At 44.7% G+C, this 17,827-nt stretch overlaps 2 protein-coding genes across 2 annotated transcripts; one reads left to right on the top strand and one right to left on the bottom strand.

The window, feature by feature from the left end:
- Positions 1-1,839: 1,839 nt before the first annotated feature.
- Positions 1,840-8,880, bottom strand: EXOC8 (exocyst complex component 8). The gene is made up of 2 exons (XM_028724022.2): positions 7,217-8,880; positions 1,840-5,016 (listed from the first exon to the last, which is right to left on the bottom strand). The coding sequence occupies exons 1-2, from the start codon at positions 8,777-8,779 to the stop codon at positions 4,408-4,410; spliced, it is 2,172 nt and encodes a 723-aa protein (XP_028579855.2). The 5' UTR covers positions 8,780-8,880; the 3' UTR covers positions 1,840-4,407.
- Positions 8,881-8,958: 78 nt separating this feature from the next.
- Positions 8,959-17,093, top strand: SPRTN (SprT-like N-terminal domain). The gene is made up of 5 exons (XM_028724023.2): positions 8,959-9,422; positions 11,156-11,255; positions 12,132-12,260; positions 14,225-14,483; positions 15,073-17,093. The coding sequence occupies exons 1-5, from the start codon at positions 9,031-9,033 to the stop codon at positions 15,786-15,788; spliced, it is 1,596 nt and encodes a 531-aa protein (XP_028579856.2). The 5' UTR covers positions 8,959-9,030; the 3' UTR covers positions 15,789-17,093.
- Positions 17,094-17,827: the final 734 nt, after the last annotated feature.

Raw genomic sequence — 17,827 nt, 5'->3', positions numbered from 1 at the left:
GCAGGTTATAAATAAATATATAATAATAATAATAATAATAATTTAAGAACATAAGGATTCGCAAGCTGAGTCACACCAAAGTCTAGCTGAGCAGTCTATCTCCAATTCAGTCTTTGGACACTCACATACAGGAACAACCTGCTATGAGAACGTCTGTGGATGCATTAAGTAAGCAGGTATTTGACAGGAGAGCTTATCTACAGCTGTATGAGGAAAGTAAGGGCCTGAAAGGAAGTGTATTATGCTCAGTCGCACACGGTCCTGAAGACCACAGTGCCATTCTTAAGTGTTCATCCCCAGCATCAACTATTCAGGGGTATACTGCTTCTGATCCAGACATATTTAGCCATTATGTCTGATTGGAATTAGTAAACATAGCTTTACAAAAGGAATAGACACTTTCATAGGATCATTGCCCTTTGTGAACCAAAATTCTATTCATGTCATCCCGTGTCTCCGCACAGCAAACATGCATAGAGAAAGCATGGGCAGTAGGCTGTGTAATATACAGAATCCCATGCCATTTTCCCCGCTCCTAATTATAGCATGGAAGTCATAGCACAAACGGTGTTAATGTGGCATACCACTGATCACTGGAGCAGATCAGGAACGAGGGTAATTGGTGTAACTCTGCACAATTTTTTAAATATGGGTTTTGTTTAATAACTAAGGCAGACTTGGATGACCTTGCTTTCTTACCAAATACTAAAACACACACATTCATGTGCTCAATACTCCATATCAGAGCTTACTTGACACAAGGCTGCAAAGTTCTGACCTCTGTCATCAGCAAAGGAAGACCATTGTGGCAAGAGGGAAACCAACCTAGTCCCACCTACTGGCCAAAGACAGAGCAGCTGCAGGTGTCTTTCTTCCCCTCTCCCTGCAGGAAAGAACACTGTGCTCCCACTGATGAATGACTGTGGGATGCAAAAGCAAGAGGAAAGGGTGCTCTGGCCCCATCCATCAGCCAGAGGAGCAAGATCCATCAATTGCTATTCAAGCAAGAACACAATGAACATTAGATTGAACCTGGCCCCAATGCATATGAATGCTTGTGGTTCAAAACTTTGGTCTGGCCTTGAAGAATTGATCTCTCTCCTCTGCCTTTCCCCATCCTTGTGTCTCTTTTAAGTTTGTAAGCTAGATGAGGCATGTAAGCTATGGCCAGCTTCTCTTTCTGTCCGACTCTCTTGATGAGAGGTGCTTTGAGAGACAATTACCTGAAAAATGGGATGAAAACACAGCAAACAAATAAACATAACTACTTTGTTATATATGAAGCTGCCTTGTCTTGAGACATACCTCCACCTAGACCATTACATTGCTCCACCTAGACCATTACAGTCTACTATGACTAGAGTAAGGGACGCAGGTGGCGCTGTGGTCTAAACCACAGAACCTAGGGCTTGCCGATCAGAAGGTCGGCGGTTCGAATCCATGTGACGGGGTGAGCTCCCGTTGCTCAGTCCCTGCTCCTGCCAACCTAGCAGTTTGAAAGCATGTCAAAGTGCAAGTAGATAAATAGGTACCGCTCTGGCAGGAATTTAAATGGCGTTTCCGTGTGCTGCTCTGGTTCGCCAGAAGCGGCTTAGTCATGCTGGCCACATGACCCGGAAGCTGTACGCCAGCTCCTTCGGCCAATAAAGCGAGATGAGCGCCGCAACCCCAGAGTTGTCCATGACTGGACCTAATGGTCAGGGGTCCCTTTACCTTTATGACTGGAGTAGTTCTCCAAGGTCCCAAGCAGAGGTCTTTTTCTAGCCTTCCTAGCCCAGAGTCTAATGCTCATTGTTCATACACATACAGAGGCTTAAGAAGACAAAACACAATTTGAAAGATTGTTAGGGCACACTTTTTTAATCCAGTCATTTGTGTTAATATACAAATACAGTCTGCATGTTTAGGCATTATTCTCATTCATAAATAATTTGGCCTCCATACATTCACAGGCATGATACAAACAGAATCGTAAGTTACTAAGCACCCGGACTATTAGTTATTCGTCAGAAACCCAGAATTGCTCTAGAAACATAGTTCAGTGGGCCCCTCTTCAGCAGTCTACTGAACACCCAAGGAGGAGTTTCTCTGTTAATTAAATGGCAGCTTCTTCAGTCTGCTGGATGAACAGTCCTGAGGGGGATTTTCTTGTGTGTATTTTTAAAAAAATCATACATACAATGACTGGAGATTGCAAAGCTGTTTTGTGTGTCACACACACAGAAAGAGAGAGGAAATAATTATACCGACTATCCTTTGGCATAACTGCCCATATACCATGAATGCATATTAGACAATATATTCAAGCAGGGATGGGAAATGTGTGGCCCTCCAGATGATGTTGGACTCCCAAATCAAATCAGGCCCAGCCAGCATGACCAATGGATTGTGGGAGTTGTAGTTCAACAACTTCCAGAGGGCTGTGTATTTCACATCCCCACACTAAGCATCTTCTACACCACACTCTTTTAGAGATCAAAGGGAGATGAACTGCACTACATGAGTCACACTCAGCTGAGTCCCGTTGCCATCCAGCCACTGTCAGCGAGAGGCAAAATTAATCATTTGCAAGATGTGACTTGCCCCATAACACTATGCATTGCACCACCCTTCTCCAACCGGATGCCCTCAAGATGTTTTGGACTAAACTCACATCTCACCACGACCATGCTGGCTGAGGCTGATGGGAGCTACAGTCTAAAATATCTGGAGGGCACAGAGCTGCATCATATCAAGCAACTATTTGGACCAAACATTTCTACAATGCTGGGCAAGGAAGTAATTTTTCATATTACTTTTTTTTCCTGGGGCCAACCATCTGTACTCTCACAATTATGCTTCCTTTATCATTTTTATGGTGAAACCAGTTCTCAAGACCAGAGGGAACAGATCTCCAAAGGCCACAATTGTGAATTAAGGCCTTTAATACTTTTTAGCATACAATCCAGACGTTTTATTTTACACCTTTTTAAAGAACATTAGCTGTTTCTTCTTATAGTCCATGGAAAAATGTCCCCTAGTGTCATTAACTATGGTTCAGTGTCAATTATGCAATCCCAGTGTACAACATGGTGGGGATTTCACAATATGTTAGGCAGTATTAAATTTGCAGACATAACACCTACCTATGCTTGAAAAGAATAAAAACCTAAAACCCTCTACCTACATTATACACAATCATACTGTGTGCAGAGCTACAGATGAGCCTGCTAGGAATAGGCCTTGGTTATAGTTCCTACAGGTTTTCATTGTCTACTGCGCACGTGCCTCTACTCCCAAACCCTAATTTTCACTTATGGTAACTCAAAAGCTCCTTGCTATTTGTACAAGGTCACTTCTCACCCCTGTTGCACCCTTCATCACTTGATCACAAATGGGTAGTTTTTCACATCATGAATTCTCCAGGGGTTCCCTTTATCAGGCTGATTTGGCAACATGTAAAACTATTCTCTGTTTTATTTGTTTTCAAGTCATTATTCTTGTTGATTACATAAGCAGTTATCAACCTAGATTCGATGATACACCTTTCCTTCAATTAACAAGCCCCATCCCCCCAAAAAATGTATAGAGGGCCATAATGGGATTGTGTGCATGCTTTTGACACAGCACTTCCCACAACTAATTTAACAATGCAGGTTACAGTGGTTTTTTTTAGAAAACTGAATAACAGATTTGGCCCTATGGCTGCCAAGGAGCTGTGACAAAACTGCAAAAAACAATCCCCAAGTGGAACAGTCCGTGCAGCAACTGCACATTCAATGCAATTCTCCCCTGCCACAAATGAGACAGGATTTGACTTCGACAGCATTTGTATTTGACCGCCATCATTTACGTTTATAGATTTATCATTACCAAGAATCAGTAATGCAAACAGGAACTGCTACACGTAAGACTGTGAATTCCATGCTCCTGCCAGGTTTTAATTTTCAGAGGAATTTTAAGCCACAAATTTTTGAAAAGAAGCATTTGCTGTAGTTTTTACAACCTTTTTTCAAGTTATCAAAGAGGGAATTATGCAAATTTGCTTTTTGTTTCTCAAACTGATTCTTCTTTTTCTGAAGGTCAATATAATAGAAGCACTAGGTGTATCTCATCATTTATACTTCTGTAAAATACTTATCAGAAGCTATTCTTGATCATACTAATTATATTTCAATAGTTCATTAGCCTTTGGACCAAAACACACTTTGACACTAGATGAGCTCCTTTATCTAAATGCCACAACCAGACCTTTGAGGAAAATACACTAGATGTGGCTCATCTTATAAAGTACTTGCTTGAATTCTTCTCCCTTTGTCTTTGTCTTTTTTTTTAGGGCATAATTAGTTAAAGGGAATGTTAATGTATGTTTGAAAATGTGCACGTGTATACATGACATGTTATACTAAAAGAATGAGAGAATACATTTCACACTACAGAGGTAGTACTTTCAGGATTAACACGCACCGGTTTTGAAGTATTCCTCAGATCTTGCAGCTGCTTAGCCGGTTTCCCTACTCCTTCCTCAAACCTCTTCTCCACAACAGGAAGGACAATTTCATGAAGGAAAGATGCATTCTGCCTGATGAATGCTTTCTTCTCAGGGTCCTGTTCACAGCGTAAACTGTAATCAACATGCTGGAGGGCCACAAGGATTATCTCCACCAGACTTTCCAGCAGAACCATATGCAGCTCTGGGAAGTACAGTTTGAGAGCTTCCTCCAAGAAGGTCATGGTCTGTTTGGTGAAAGCCACAACAGTATAGCTAAGATTTACCCAGCAGTCATCACCAGTGTACTGATCAAAATTGCTCACACCACAGCTCTTCATCTCCTCTCTAAGTTTTCCTAAAGCTTCAGGGGTCATCAAGTTCATTCTCCTCCACATCTCTTCAGAGTTACGATGTTTTGTAGCCTCCATTATGATATCCTTGTAGCTCTGCAAAGCCCCTTTGATATCCTTCACTAGCAGGGTATGAATGATGAAGGTCAGATCCAAGCCAATCTCACTGAGCTGCTTGCAGTGTTCCTTTGCCACCTTCAATAACAAGTTACATGATTAATTTTACTACACCTTTAAGCAGTTGCACAACAGAGACACTCTAAAAGATAACTATCATCCCATTATGAACAGCAGGAAAAACACGACATACATTCAGGGTTCAAAATGAGCAGGGCGGCAGGGGCATTTTGTACCTTAAAGATTCTCCATTTGAGAGCACCTCAAAAAGTCTGGGTGCCATCTTTTTGCACCTGACTCACACTCAAGGAATACTGAAATGTATGTGCTTTGAAGCCTCAAAGTATATGTTAAAGATAGACAATATGTTAAGGAGTTTAACAATAAAGAGTAGAGTGTTTTGAAAACTGAAGTATGGTACCAATATTTTTATTGTAAACACCAAATTAAACATGTCCTTTCTGCTAAAAATGTGATATCAACAATGTGTCACTTATGTTAATTGTGTATTAATTCATGGTTATCAAAATATTAAATAAAAGTGTTGCTGACCGCCGCCCCCCCCCCAGTGGCAACTAGACATTCTGTTTTGGTGCCCACAATCCAGGTCCCAGAAGGCATTTGGCTCCTAGCTTTTCTACCCAAGTTTCTAACACTATACACATTAGGGAGAAGAAGATATGACCCAGCATTAATCCCTACCATTCTGGCCCTCAGAAAAAGGCAGTCTGTATCCCAGAGTGGGAAACATTTGTTATCCAGAGGGTTGCATTCCCTTGTGAAGAACCTTTAGGGGGGTGTCATATGCCAGTGATGTGCATGACAAGAGACAAAAGGGCCCAAGCAATGGCTGTGACCCTTACTTTTGTATAGTAAGCTGCAACCCAACAACACAAAACTTGGCGATTCTACACATCTCTCCATCCAGGCAAGCAGGAGGCATTGTCAATACAGTCATACCTTGGGTTACAGACACTTCAGGTTGCGTGTTTTCGGATTGCGCACCACGTCGAACTCGGAAGTACCAGAACAGGTTACTTCTGGGTTCCAGTGCTTTGCACATGCACAGAAGTGCGACCTGCGTGTGCACAGACGCGGCGCTGTGGGTTGCAAACCCTCAGGTTGCAAACGTGCCTCCCGCATGGATCACGTTCACGACCCGAGCATCCACTGTAATACATTTCTACCAGGCAAAAGCATTTAAGGAGGATGTGGAGCAGAGCAGGTAAGGGGTATGGCCTGCGAAAGGGATATGGCTTAAAGAGAGTCCAGAGACACCTGGAAGTCACAAACAGACCCTGGGCAACAGGTTCACTACCCTTGCTGTATCACATTGGACAGAGCAGCAGGTAACACAAGGTTATCCAGGCTGTCTCTTTCCTGGCAGGATAGGATCAGCCACGACAGTCTCCTTCACCTAGATAAAGCAAAGACATGAGATCACCTTTTCCCACTAATCAGGGCAGCTCACTGAAGGAGTGGGTTGCAGAGCAATTCTGTCCAGGCAAACTTCTCCAAACTTAGGTAAAAGTAATTGCTCAGAACACATTTATTTATTTACTGCATCTCTGTCCCACCTTTTTCTCTAAGGAGCTCAAGGTGGCATACATGGTTTTCCCCCTCCTTTAATCCCCCACAGCAGCCAGCCCACTACTGTTCCTAGTGTATTTGGGACTGCCACATGATTAGGGCAGGAAGCGGTGTGGGCCCCTACACTCCTCACTGTTCTTGCTGGCTGTAGGAAGGAGGCACCTTGGATATCCAGTACAGACTGCCTTTTCCTGAAAAACAAGTAACAACTCCGGAAGGTCTCAATGCCCAAATATAGCAAAATATACTTTGATCAGATAGACAAAATCTGTAAAGTCATGCCACAGGACTAGCCCTTTCTTTTGTTCCTAATCTTAAAGTGGAAGGGCTCCTTTACGCTGGAAGAGCAAGAAATGCTTGTGTTGCTCTCCTTTAGAATTAAGCAAAAAGCACTCTAACATTGTAAGAGAATTGAAAAGGGAGAGAGGCTCCAAGTGATGGGGAATGTGGAGTACAGGATAGCCAATGCAGCTACTGCAATAAATTATTTACACAGCTTCTTTACAAACAGAACACCCTGTTTCAGCACTGGGAATTGGACTAAATGACTCACTGGTTTCCTCCTTGTCCTATATTCTATGACATTATCTGGAAAACTGAAGTAGTTATAAGAATGAAATTGTGGTCATCCAGTGCATGTATGACTGAGCATAATACACCCACATTTGGGCCTATATTTTCCTCATACCTTCACACACTCGGCAGCAGTGGATAAGCTCTCCTTGCTGTCAAACACCTGCTTGCTAAATGCATCCACAAACATCCTCATAGCAGATCGGGCCCAGACAACAAAGGCAGAATAACATCCACTGTTGCCTGCAAAGTCTGTCTCGAACTCCCTTGCAGTCTCTAACAGGCTGGTGAAGAAGACATGGCAGAGCTTGTGAATATACAGCAGAGTGGCACCTTCAATGCGCAACTGGCGGATGGCTGTGTGTACTGCAGCTTCCCTGTTCCTCAAGAAAAGTTCACATGCTTTGGTTGATTGACCCAAGCGGATGAGCTGAGAAACAGCTCGGCGGGTAGCTCTAGGCCCACCCCGTAGAGACCTATCCGGAGAAAGTTCAAACACAAGCACATCCGTGAGCTGTCGGACTCTTTCGTCCACTTTTGTTCGTAGTTCCCTAACTGGCTGGGTCACAGGCTTATCTCCCAGGTACTCATTCAGTTTATCTAGCAAATCAACTGCCCCTTCAAAGTCTCTCTGAGCAATGCAGACATCCAGATCCTCGGGCAGCTCCTGAATCCATTCTAGGGACAAATCCACCACTTCTTCTTCTGGTGTTGCCTCCTCTTCATCCTCCTCCTCAAAAGGATTGGTGGCTTCTGGAGGGGAGGGGGGAGGGGCCCGCACTGGGGCCTCCTGCTCCAGCCGCCGCTTCTCACTGAGGACCCGGTTCCTCTTGGTCTCCTCCAACACTTCCAGCCACTCTTTCTTGATCTTGGCGTTCTCCGCTTGGAAGATACGGCTCTCGGGGAACATGAGCAGCTTGAACATGTCCTTCATGGGCGGGTTGTCCTTGACGTTGACCACCGCCAGCCCATCCAGCGGGTAAAGGGCATCGTACCGGTACGCGCCACGCCGGTTGGGGAGCCACGCCGCCACGAGCAGGCAGTCGTTCATGAGGAAGGCGTGTACCCTCTGGACCTGCACCATGTGGTCGGCATCATACTCCACGAGGTCCCCGTTGTAGACCAAGTACTTGCCGGGGCTCTCCGGCAGCAGGTCGCGGCAGCCCTCCACCTTCTCCAGGAGGGTGGTGAGGGTGCGCTGGCGGCCCTCGTCGCTGGCAGCGTTGTCTTTGGCCGAGAGGGCCAGGAAGGGGTTGGTGTGGGGGTCGGCGGCGGCCCGCCGGGCGCCCCCCAGGGCCGGGTCGTCTCGGTCGGCGGCGCTGGCCTGCTGCAGGAGGGCCTGGGTGACGGCCTCCATGATGCCCTTCTGCTCGGTGAGGATGTGGCTCAGCTGGTACATCTCGCTCTCCAGGTAGCTGATCTCGCGCGCCGTCTCGATGAACTGCCGGTAGTTCTGGTAGACGTTGCGCTTGAGGCTCTGCGCCGTCTCCTCGCTCAGCGCCTGGATGCGCTGCCGGTGCTCCTGCAAGTCCCGGTCGCCGTCCGACTGCTGAGACAGCTGCTTCACGTACTCCTCCGCCGCGTAGCTGCCGGACTCCAGCTGCCGCCTCAGACGGCTCCCGCCGCCGCCGCCGCCGCCGCCGCCGCCCGCAGCCCCCTCGCCCACAGACAGCGCCATGTCCGAACCCGGAGCAACGAGAGAGCGGAGCGAGGGGCAGAGAGGAAGCAGGCCAGCGCCAAACGCCCAGCCGCCAGAGCGCCTGCGCCGGACGCTGACGACCTCGCGAGCGCGACGGAAGAGAGAGGGCGTGGAGCGGCCGGCGCAACGGCGAACCAGACCCAGCGGGTAGAGCTACACACGGAGAGGCGCTTCCGGGCTTAGCGGGGCCCCGCGCAAGCGCGTAACGAAACCTGAGTGGATGGGGATGGATGGAGGGTTGGAAGGAAAGGGAGGCGCGCCTCAGTACTCCTCCTAGGGCAAGTTGTTTGGCGCATGCGCTGGAGTTTGAAGAGTTCGCGACCGCCAGCTGGCTGGCATCCTGCCTGGGCGAGATGGACGGCGACTTCTTGCTGGCCCTCCGGCTGCAGGCGGAGTGGGAGGCAGAGGACGGGGAAGCTCAGGGGGCCAAGGCGGTGGTTGCCGCCGCCTCCCCTGCCGCCTCGCCCGGTTCCCCGGCGCGGCCGCTCTCCGTCGTGGACAGCGCCTGGGAGCTGCTGGACCCGAGCCCCGACGTGCGAGGCCTCTTCCTGCAGTTCAACGAGACGCTCTTCTGGGGCCGCCTGGCAGCCGTGGAAGTGAAGTGGAGCCCGCGCATGACGCTGTACGGGGAAGGCGCTGCGGGGCGAGGCAGAGGCGGCTCTGAATCGCCCTGAATGTTGCCCTTAAGGCTGTTACTTGCTCTGGGACCTGAGGGGGGGGGGAGGCGGGTAACAAATGATGAAAAATCATGATAATAATAGTGCTTTTTTTTTGCTAAAAATGTTTAGGGGTACTCTCATTTTGCCTCAAGAGAATACCATTTTATAGTTAAAATCGGGAATAATAAAGACAGTAAATGGACAAAAGTACAAAGATTCACAAAATGTTTAGGGGTATGCATACCCCTGCCTACCTCTAGAAAAAAAGCACTGATAATAATAATAATGGGGGGGGGGAGACCTATACGTGGCTAAAGCAGCATCTCTTGAAGGCATCACACGGCACTGCAGGCAGAAATAGAAGCCAAAGTCCAGCTGACTGGTGTGAGGATCGCCCAGGGAACTTTTTTTCCAAGACGCACCCAAAAAAGAAAGGAAATGGACTAACCTGGGTACCTCACTCCTGTGGGAAAATGATTGCTTGTACATGAGAGCATGAGCAAGGTTCTTATTGTTACAGGGTGATTTCATAGCTAGAAGCATCCTTGGAGCATGAACAGCGCGTGAACAGCTCGTGCTGTCCTATGATTGGCTAATGTGGCATGGCCTGATGCTCGCATAAGTCTAGTGCGAAGGTCCTTGTACTTTGTATCTTTCTGATTTCACACAATAAAAGCTGTGCTGCATCAGCCCTAGAGAGCAGCCATATTTCGGAACCTAATAAGGTGTGAGACTGATTTTTCCCTGGATGCCGAGTTACAGCTCGGCATCCAGGGAAAAATCAGTCTCACACCTTATTAGGTTCCGAAATATGGCTGCTCTCTAGGGCTGATGCAGCACAGCTTTTATTGTGTGAAATCAGAAAGATACAAAGTACAAGGACCTTCGCACTAGACTTATGCGAGCATCAGGCCATGCCACATTAGCCAATCATAGGACAGCACGAGCTGTTCACGCGCTGTTCATGCTCCAAGGATGCTTCTAGCTATGAAATCACCCTGTAACAATAAGAACCTTGCTCATGCTCTCATGTACAAGCAATCATTTTCCCACACACTCCACTTACCTAGGACCAAGCCCTGTTGAGCACCATAGGACTTTTGAGCAGATGTGGCTAGGATGGCAGTGTTAGTCCTTAAGGGAATTTCCCAAAGTCCATAGCTGAGCAGTGTTTCTATTGGAACCACACTGAATGTCACAAAATGGTGATTTGGATCTAGTTTTGGTCTTGTTCCAGGTGGCATGAGCCCTGAATCCACAAGCAGTCAGAAAACAGCTTCTCTGAATTTGTATACTGTGTGTGGGCTCCTGGTGCTTGTTTACAACTTGAGGAGCATGTTGTATTCTGTCTTTTATCTGACCTTTTTAAGAGATGCACTTCTTATAGGAGAGGGCGAGTTGTGTCCCTCTAGATATTGCTGTATCCTGACAATTCTCCATGCTGAATGAAACTGGAATCCAACAATGTGGAGGGCTGCAGGTTTCCTGCAGTGCATGGTATCACAAATTAAAAATCAATAACTTGTTATGTCTGCTAGTATACTTGCTGCAGTGTGATTTGTAAACTAAATATTCTACAGGAGGTCTAGCCCAGCCACTAGCAGTGGGCACCTAATGTTTAATAAGAGTACCTAATGCTTAGCAAGTATTGTTTGTGTCTCAGTAAACAATTTGCCTTTTATATTTGTATTTCTAGGTGTGCAGGAGTTTGCTGCTATGAAGGCCGTGGTGGAATGTGCTCCATCCGGCTCAGTGAACCACTTTTGAAGTTGCGGCCAAGAAAGGATCTTGTAGAGGTATCCCTCTTTTGTATATAGATATGAACCCAAACATGTGCATTTCTTGCAGCTGATATGTACATTCCCAAAGTCAAATGTGTCTTGTGTCTTGTAGTTTTGGAAACAAACATGTTTACCAGTGCTGTAAATAGTTATCTTATATTGCAGCTACTTCTGCAAAGACAGGAGAAGCAAACAGCTCCTTGCTGCTTGCAGAGACTTCTCCACCCTCTCCTGTCCTTTAGTGGTATTTTTTACCCATTATTTCCACTTATAATGTGAATGTCTCCTTGAAATTTCTCACAAAATATTTCTATGTGATACCAGCATAGGGTGCAGTAATATAAATTAAAATCAACTGATACAATTAGAAGCATAAAAATAAAAAGAACAGATAAAATCACACCAAAAGATAAAATCACAGCAATCAATCAAAATCTAACTATGTGGTCGACCCTCCCTCCCCCTGAATTGTCTGGTGGAATAGGTGTGTTTTCAGCTGATCCCCAAAACTGTTCTGTGTTTCAAGGGGGAGAGTATTCCATTGTTGGACTGCCAGTACAGAATAAGCCCTCTTTGCTGCATAACAGGTGCCCTTCAGATGCATACTGTAACAGCCAGGGAGGCACCAGTCAGCTGCTGATCTTAACACATGGAAGTATTGGTGTGGGAGGAAACAGCTCTTCAAATGTCTGTGTCCCAAATTATGGTTTTATGAACCTGGGGTCATGTCTGACTTATCCCAGAGAATGGAAAACTGGAAGCAAGAAGATTTTAAGGTTTATTTTTTAATTAACTACCATTTCTTATCATAGCCAACTTAACAGTAAGTAATCAAATGTTTTATGTTAGGACATAGCAATTTAAGTAATCGTGTAATAATTTTAATTTCAGACCCTGTTACATGAAATGATTCATGCCTTGTTATTTGTCACTAATAATGACAAAGATCATGAATCCCATGGCCCGGAATTCTGCAAACACATGCATCGGATAAACCGCCTAACTGGAGCCAATATTACAGTAAGCATTCTCTGTAATGAACACTAGTTTGTAGATTTGTAAAACTGATTTTGGGATATAAAATGAATCTTATAAATGTTTAGATTTAAAAGATACTGCGGCAAACACGCACACTAGAGTTGGTGATTATTTTAACATCTAACATTTAACTTTTGCAATGTAAAATCAAATATATCAAGCTAATCACCAGATTTCTTCTGATTTTGATAAGGTGTGAACTGCACTTTTTGGCCATAATCCAGACAACTTGAATTTGCATAGAGAATCTCTGATGTGTACTCTGGCCTGGTCCAGACATTGCAGCCAAATCATGGTTTAGCTGTCAGGAGCATGCTGCAGGCTCTCTCCTTCTGTATCACTAATGAATGGTGATCCCTTCTCACACTTTCTGCTTTGTTGTAACCAAAGTGCAGTGTCTGGGAGGACAGTTGCACTCTGGGAAGGGCATTTGGAAGCCGCCCTGAACATCTTGGTTAAAGCGACTTTTATTATAAATGAGGGAATATGTTTTCTCCAGTGTACAATACCCTTCCGAGACTGTGTCCTTTCTTGTACAATAAAAATCAACACTGCTGTCCTCTTCCCCAGTTAAGTCCCTTATGGTGCTGTGGTGTTGCTTGGGTTTCCCTGTGAGGCAGTGCTCTCTTGCTGCCCCCTGGCACTGCAGGCTGCCAGAGACTCCTGCACCTTACAGACATTCTGTCCTCCACAGCCACTCCCAAACAGTGTTAGAAACTGAGATATGGCACATTGAACCTAGGTCATGGGCGCAACAACGGAATATCCAGGTGCGCTTTTTTAATAACCAGAATACAAAGCTGAAAATGAATGAATTGCAGCTAAAATATTACGTTCATTTTTCACATGGTCTAGTCCTTCCCCTGCCCACCTCTCTATTATTCTTAATAGGGTTTCTTCTCCAGTCTTCAGAGAATAGCTGGAAGTGGGGAGGCAGAAAAAGGTCCTTTCCTTCCACTGTGCAGTTTAAATTTGAAATCTCAGGTGCCGTACTGCGCCCAGAGCTCAGAAACTGCTCACGCTAATGAAATTCCCTGTCACAAAATGCACCTAGAACAATGGGAGTTTCAAACACTTCTCCTAGAACTGAGTCACAGTCTCCCTCACCAGATGCATTTCACAAACACTACGACATGTATTTTTTCCTCAGTAGCCCACCATTCCGTCTCTTCTCCCCCTAACTGCCCCAGCTTTCCCCACATTCCAATTCCCCTGACAAAAGTTGCCAAGAGTGAGATTTTTACTTATCTTCAGGCAAACAAGCCTTATGAAATATATCAAATCCAAAACAGAAACATTTTTTAAACCCCCCTTACTAAGCCCCATGAATCATTTACCACAGCAGCCTTCCTCAGCCTGGTGCCCTCCAAATGTTTTGGACAACACTACCTAGTACATCTGGCTGGGATTAGTGAGAGATGTAGTCTGAAACATTTGGAGGGCACCAGGTTTTGGAAGGCCTCCATGGTGTGATGTTTGAGTTGGGAATATTGTGGTTATTGTTAATCATAACTTTCTTTCAAAAAAATATATATGGTTTGGGGTGGGTTTAAGATTCTAATTTGGATGCAAATGTTGTTAACAATAACCATCGTTCGACTGCTTCAGACATTACAGCAAACTGAATATCACAAGACAGGAAATTAGCATATGTCTCTGTAGAACTGAACATACAAGCCCCTGAATACCTCCAGTTGCCAAACCATGGTTTGGCCTTGAAATTTGAAACAGACCACAGAATTCTGGTGTTAGTAGATTCTGTTTGATTTACTTCTGTGTTTGGGGGCAGCTCCAATATCCATGTGGAACTCTTGCCTGTAGTGACTTGGGAAGCCCTGGTTGGCCTGATTCCATCAATCTTCACAGTGGGCTGTGAGTTAATCTGGTGTCACCGCAAAATGGAAATGAATGTTCTGCATTAAGAAAAACTTGTTGGTTATGTTTAGATCTATCATGAGTTTCATGATGAAGTGGATTCCTATCGCCAGCACTGGTGGCGATGCAATGGTCCATGTCAAAATAAAAAGCCATATTTTGGCTATGTGAAGCGTGCAATGAATAGAGCACCGTCTGCAAATGACTTCTGGTGGGCTGAGCACCAACAGACGTGTGGAGGTACATATACCAAGGTCAAGGAGCCAGAGAACTACACCAAGAAAGGCAAAGAGAAGGTCCCACAATCAAAATTCCTAGCTGATGGCAAAGGTACTTGAATATCATTTAGTTATAACCAGCAGAGGATGATGATATTATTATTAAGGGTAAAGGGACCCCTGACCATTAGGTCCAGTTGTGACCGACTCTGGGGTTGTGGCGCTCATCTCGCTTTATTGGCCGAGGGAGCTGGCATACAGCTTCTGGGTCATGTGGCCAGCATGACTAAGCCGCTTCTGGCGAACCAGAGCAGCGCACAGAAACGCCGTTTACCTTCCCGCCAGAGCGGTACCTATTTATCTACTTGCACTTTGACGTGCTTTCAAACTGCTAGGTTGGCAGGAACAGGGACCGAGTAACGGGAGCTCACGCCGTCGCGGGGATTCGAACCGCCGATCTTCTGATCGGCAAGTCCTATGCTCTGTATTATTACCAGCATCTTAACCATTTCTACACTGTTTTTCATCAGTTAATATTTCAGGGTGGTTTATAGCATAAACCGAAGAGTACATAACTAAAAGTGTTAAGCGGGGAAAAAGATTTTTCTGATGAATGATCGCTCCTAGAGATGTAATAGAGTACTGCTGGTGAATGTTTTCCAAATATGTGATTGTTCTGTGTATTTCTAACGTATTTGCAGGAAACGCTAACGGAGGCAATATGCAGAACCTAATTCCTTTTAGTGGAAAAGGATATATCCTTGGAGGAAAAAGCACTCTGTCACCATCAGAGAGGACCACAAGTCCAAGCAATGATAAGAACAGATTGCTGCTCAGTTCGCAGCATGATTCACCTTCTGGTTTGATAAGATTGAATCCTCAAAATGCAAGCATATCCTCATCATTTCCTTCTGAAGGTGATAAGAAGAACTTTGCTTCCTATGTTACACTCCCTAAAGTATCAGTTGCTAACAAAAAAGCGTACACTAATGTTAATGGCTCGCCCATTAAACATGTTTCTTTTAATGGAGGAAGATCAAAGTCAAGCCCTATAAATGTTACATGGGATTTACCCTCGAAGACGACACCAGTAAAAAGCATTTCTGGACCATCTACTTCAACTCCAAAACCCCATAGTTCATCTCATAGAAATAGCAGCACACCCAGTGGTGGACCAACAAAACGGGCAAAAATGGAAGACACTGCTGCCTTTGAAAAATACTTTATACATAAAACAGATCCAGAGTTGACCAGCCCTTCTTTGAAGAGAAAGCATGAACCAATAGCCTCAGAAAGGCCAGCTACTTCTGCCAGTGATGAGAACAGAAAAGTTTCCTGCCCTGTCTGCAGTTCTGAAGTTTTGGAAGCTAAAATTAATGAACATCTAGATTCCTGTCTCCAAGATACCTTAACATGATTCTGACATTAAGATGGTGCTTTGCTCAGGGGTTATCAATCTTGAGTGTTTCGTGTGTATTTATTGTCTTCCATATTTTGGTGGCAGTGGGGAGAGGACTTATGACATCCTCTTCTGTGTGAAAGAAGTTTTCTTCAGCTTGGAATAGTACTAGTAATGCCACCAACTTTCAGCACACATTTATAGCCATGAGAGAAACAAATTCTGTTCTAAAGCAGGCATAGGCAAACTCAGCCCTCCAGATGTTTTGGGACTACAGCTCCCATCATCCCTGATTACTGGTCCTTTTAGCTAGGGATGATGGGAGTTGTGGTCCCAAAACATCTGGAGGGCTGAGTTTACCCTATACCTGTTCTAAAGAAAGAAACATGCATGACTTCTTTTTAAAAGCCTATTCACTCGTTCAAAATACCTGTTTGTTTTATCTCAAAAACTACTTTCAAGCCTGTTTTGCAGACTACTGTTTTTGAGCCGTTTAATATCAACGGAATACAAAATGCGTGTGAATTCATATACTTCCACCTTTGCTTACATATGAATCAGACTTAATTTCCTGGAAGCGACACATTTTATTATAATAAATAGAGATGGTTAAAGCTGCACTCATGAGAAGTTTTCACAGAACTTTAAAATGTTCTAGGAGGGAGGGTTAATTCTCCAGATTTTGGCACTGTCCCTAAAACTGTTTATTGGCCCATCTCATTGTTATATATGCTGCTAATGTTTCTGAAGATTATGGGAAATGTTTTTGTGAGAGAAGATGGGATAGATTAGATAGGACAAATACCTTTGTATATTTGTGGAGCCATATGTGACATAATGGTTTATATCCTCAGGCTGTCTGCAACAGATGAGATACATTTAATTCTGGAATCGGATTGAGATCTCACAAGTCTCACTTTTTAAGTGATGTAGAAGAGCAGTTTGCTGTTCAAAAATCTCCACTTTCTAGAGTTCAGTTTTGTTCTAATAATTTGTGCATTCAGCAGAAGAAATGGCCTGTTCTAATGTTGATAGAGATCTGGGATGTATTATCCCTCTGCTTCATGCCATTCTGGTTATGTTCATTTCTGAGCCCCAAGTGTCAACATGATTGCATGTTGACGATTAGGATGTTCCATTTTTACCCCCCAATGGTTGAATTTGGTCAGATATCTAGAACTCTCTTCACAAGCCAGAAGGTCTCCTTTTCATCTATTAGGTACACGTGTGCCTGTAAATGAAGCTTTCAATTATGTTGTATCTTGTGTTGAGCATTTGACAGCCAACTGATAAATTTTAAATAAAAATAACTTTTCAGAAACAGCACTTGAAATTCAGGGTTCTGTTCTATAAAAGTGGGCTAGAAATTCCAAAATCTGCCAATTCTAAAGGTGCTGGAAAATTCAGTGCAGGTTAACGGAATTCAGTATTGTTTTATGTATTATTTTCATTGAGTTTAAAGAGAATTAACACCCCATTGTTATTGTGGTGATTCAGACTATATATTCAACTGGCAACAAGTATCCTGCAGATGTAGACCACACTGTTTCAGTGATTTGATGTGATGTTCTGTGATAGACTTTTTCTTAATCAGTAAAGTAACAGGAGACATCTGATCTCAGTGATCAGCATGGTCAAGCATCTGTCCATGTGCCTGCAAATACCCTGCCACTGACTGGAGCTCCTGAAAGTGGGTGCTAGTGGCAAGGAGGAGGAGGAGCAGTGCTACCATCTTATTGCTGCTCAGCCAGCAGTTATTTCACCAGGCTGTTCTGTTATGCCTCTTGTCATTGCCCAAGAGACTGAGAAGTGGCCTTCAGCAATGAGGAGAAGCAGCAGCAAATACATTGATGACATGGCTGCTGGATAGGTGAGTGACAGCTGAGGAGAGGAGAAGGTCCAGCAGCTACTGCCAGTGAGTGGGTGAGGATCTATGATCTTGGCCCCACTTTTAAGGGATATATTGCCTGAGTGTCCTCAAGTCATCAAACCCAAAAGTTCGTTGGGATTTCCCTCACTGAACTAATCAGTGCTTTACACTTGAGAAGCCTTGTACT

This window comes from Podarcis muralis, chromosome 3 (genome assembly GCF_964188315.1).
Source record: "Podarcis muralis chromosome 3, rPodMur119.hap1.1, whole genome shotgun sequence".
NCBI lineage: Eukaryota > Metazoa > Chordata > Lepidosauria > Squamata > Lacertidae > Podarcis > Podarcis muralis.
Note: the sequence above shows the minus strand (reverse complement) of the source record. Positions and strands in the feature narration are given on the sequence as shown.

Bases quoted from the DNA above. Each gene is read 5' to 3' on its own strand.
- SPRTN (XM_028724023.2), top strand. From the start codon at position 9,031: ATGGAGGGTTGGAAGGAAAGGGAGGCGCGCCTCAGTACTCCTCCTAGG. The intron at 9,423-11,155 runs GTACGGGGAAGG...TTGTATTTCTAG, and splicing joins TGGAGCCCGCGCATGACGCT to GTGTGCAGGAGTTTGCTGCT. The intron at 11,256-12,131 runs GTATCCCTCTTT...TTTTAATTTCAG, and splicing joins CAAGAAAGGATCTTGTAGAG to ACCCTGTTACATGAAATGAT.
- EXOC8 (XM_028724022.2), bottom strand. From the start codon at position 8,779: ATGGCGCTGTCTGTGGGCGAGGGGGCTGCGGGCGGCGGCGGCGGCGGC. The intron at 5,017-7,216 runs GTATGAGGAAAA...TTGTTATTGAAG, and splicing joins CTGCTGCCGAGTGTGTGAAG to GTGGCAAAGGAACACTGCAA.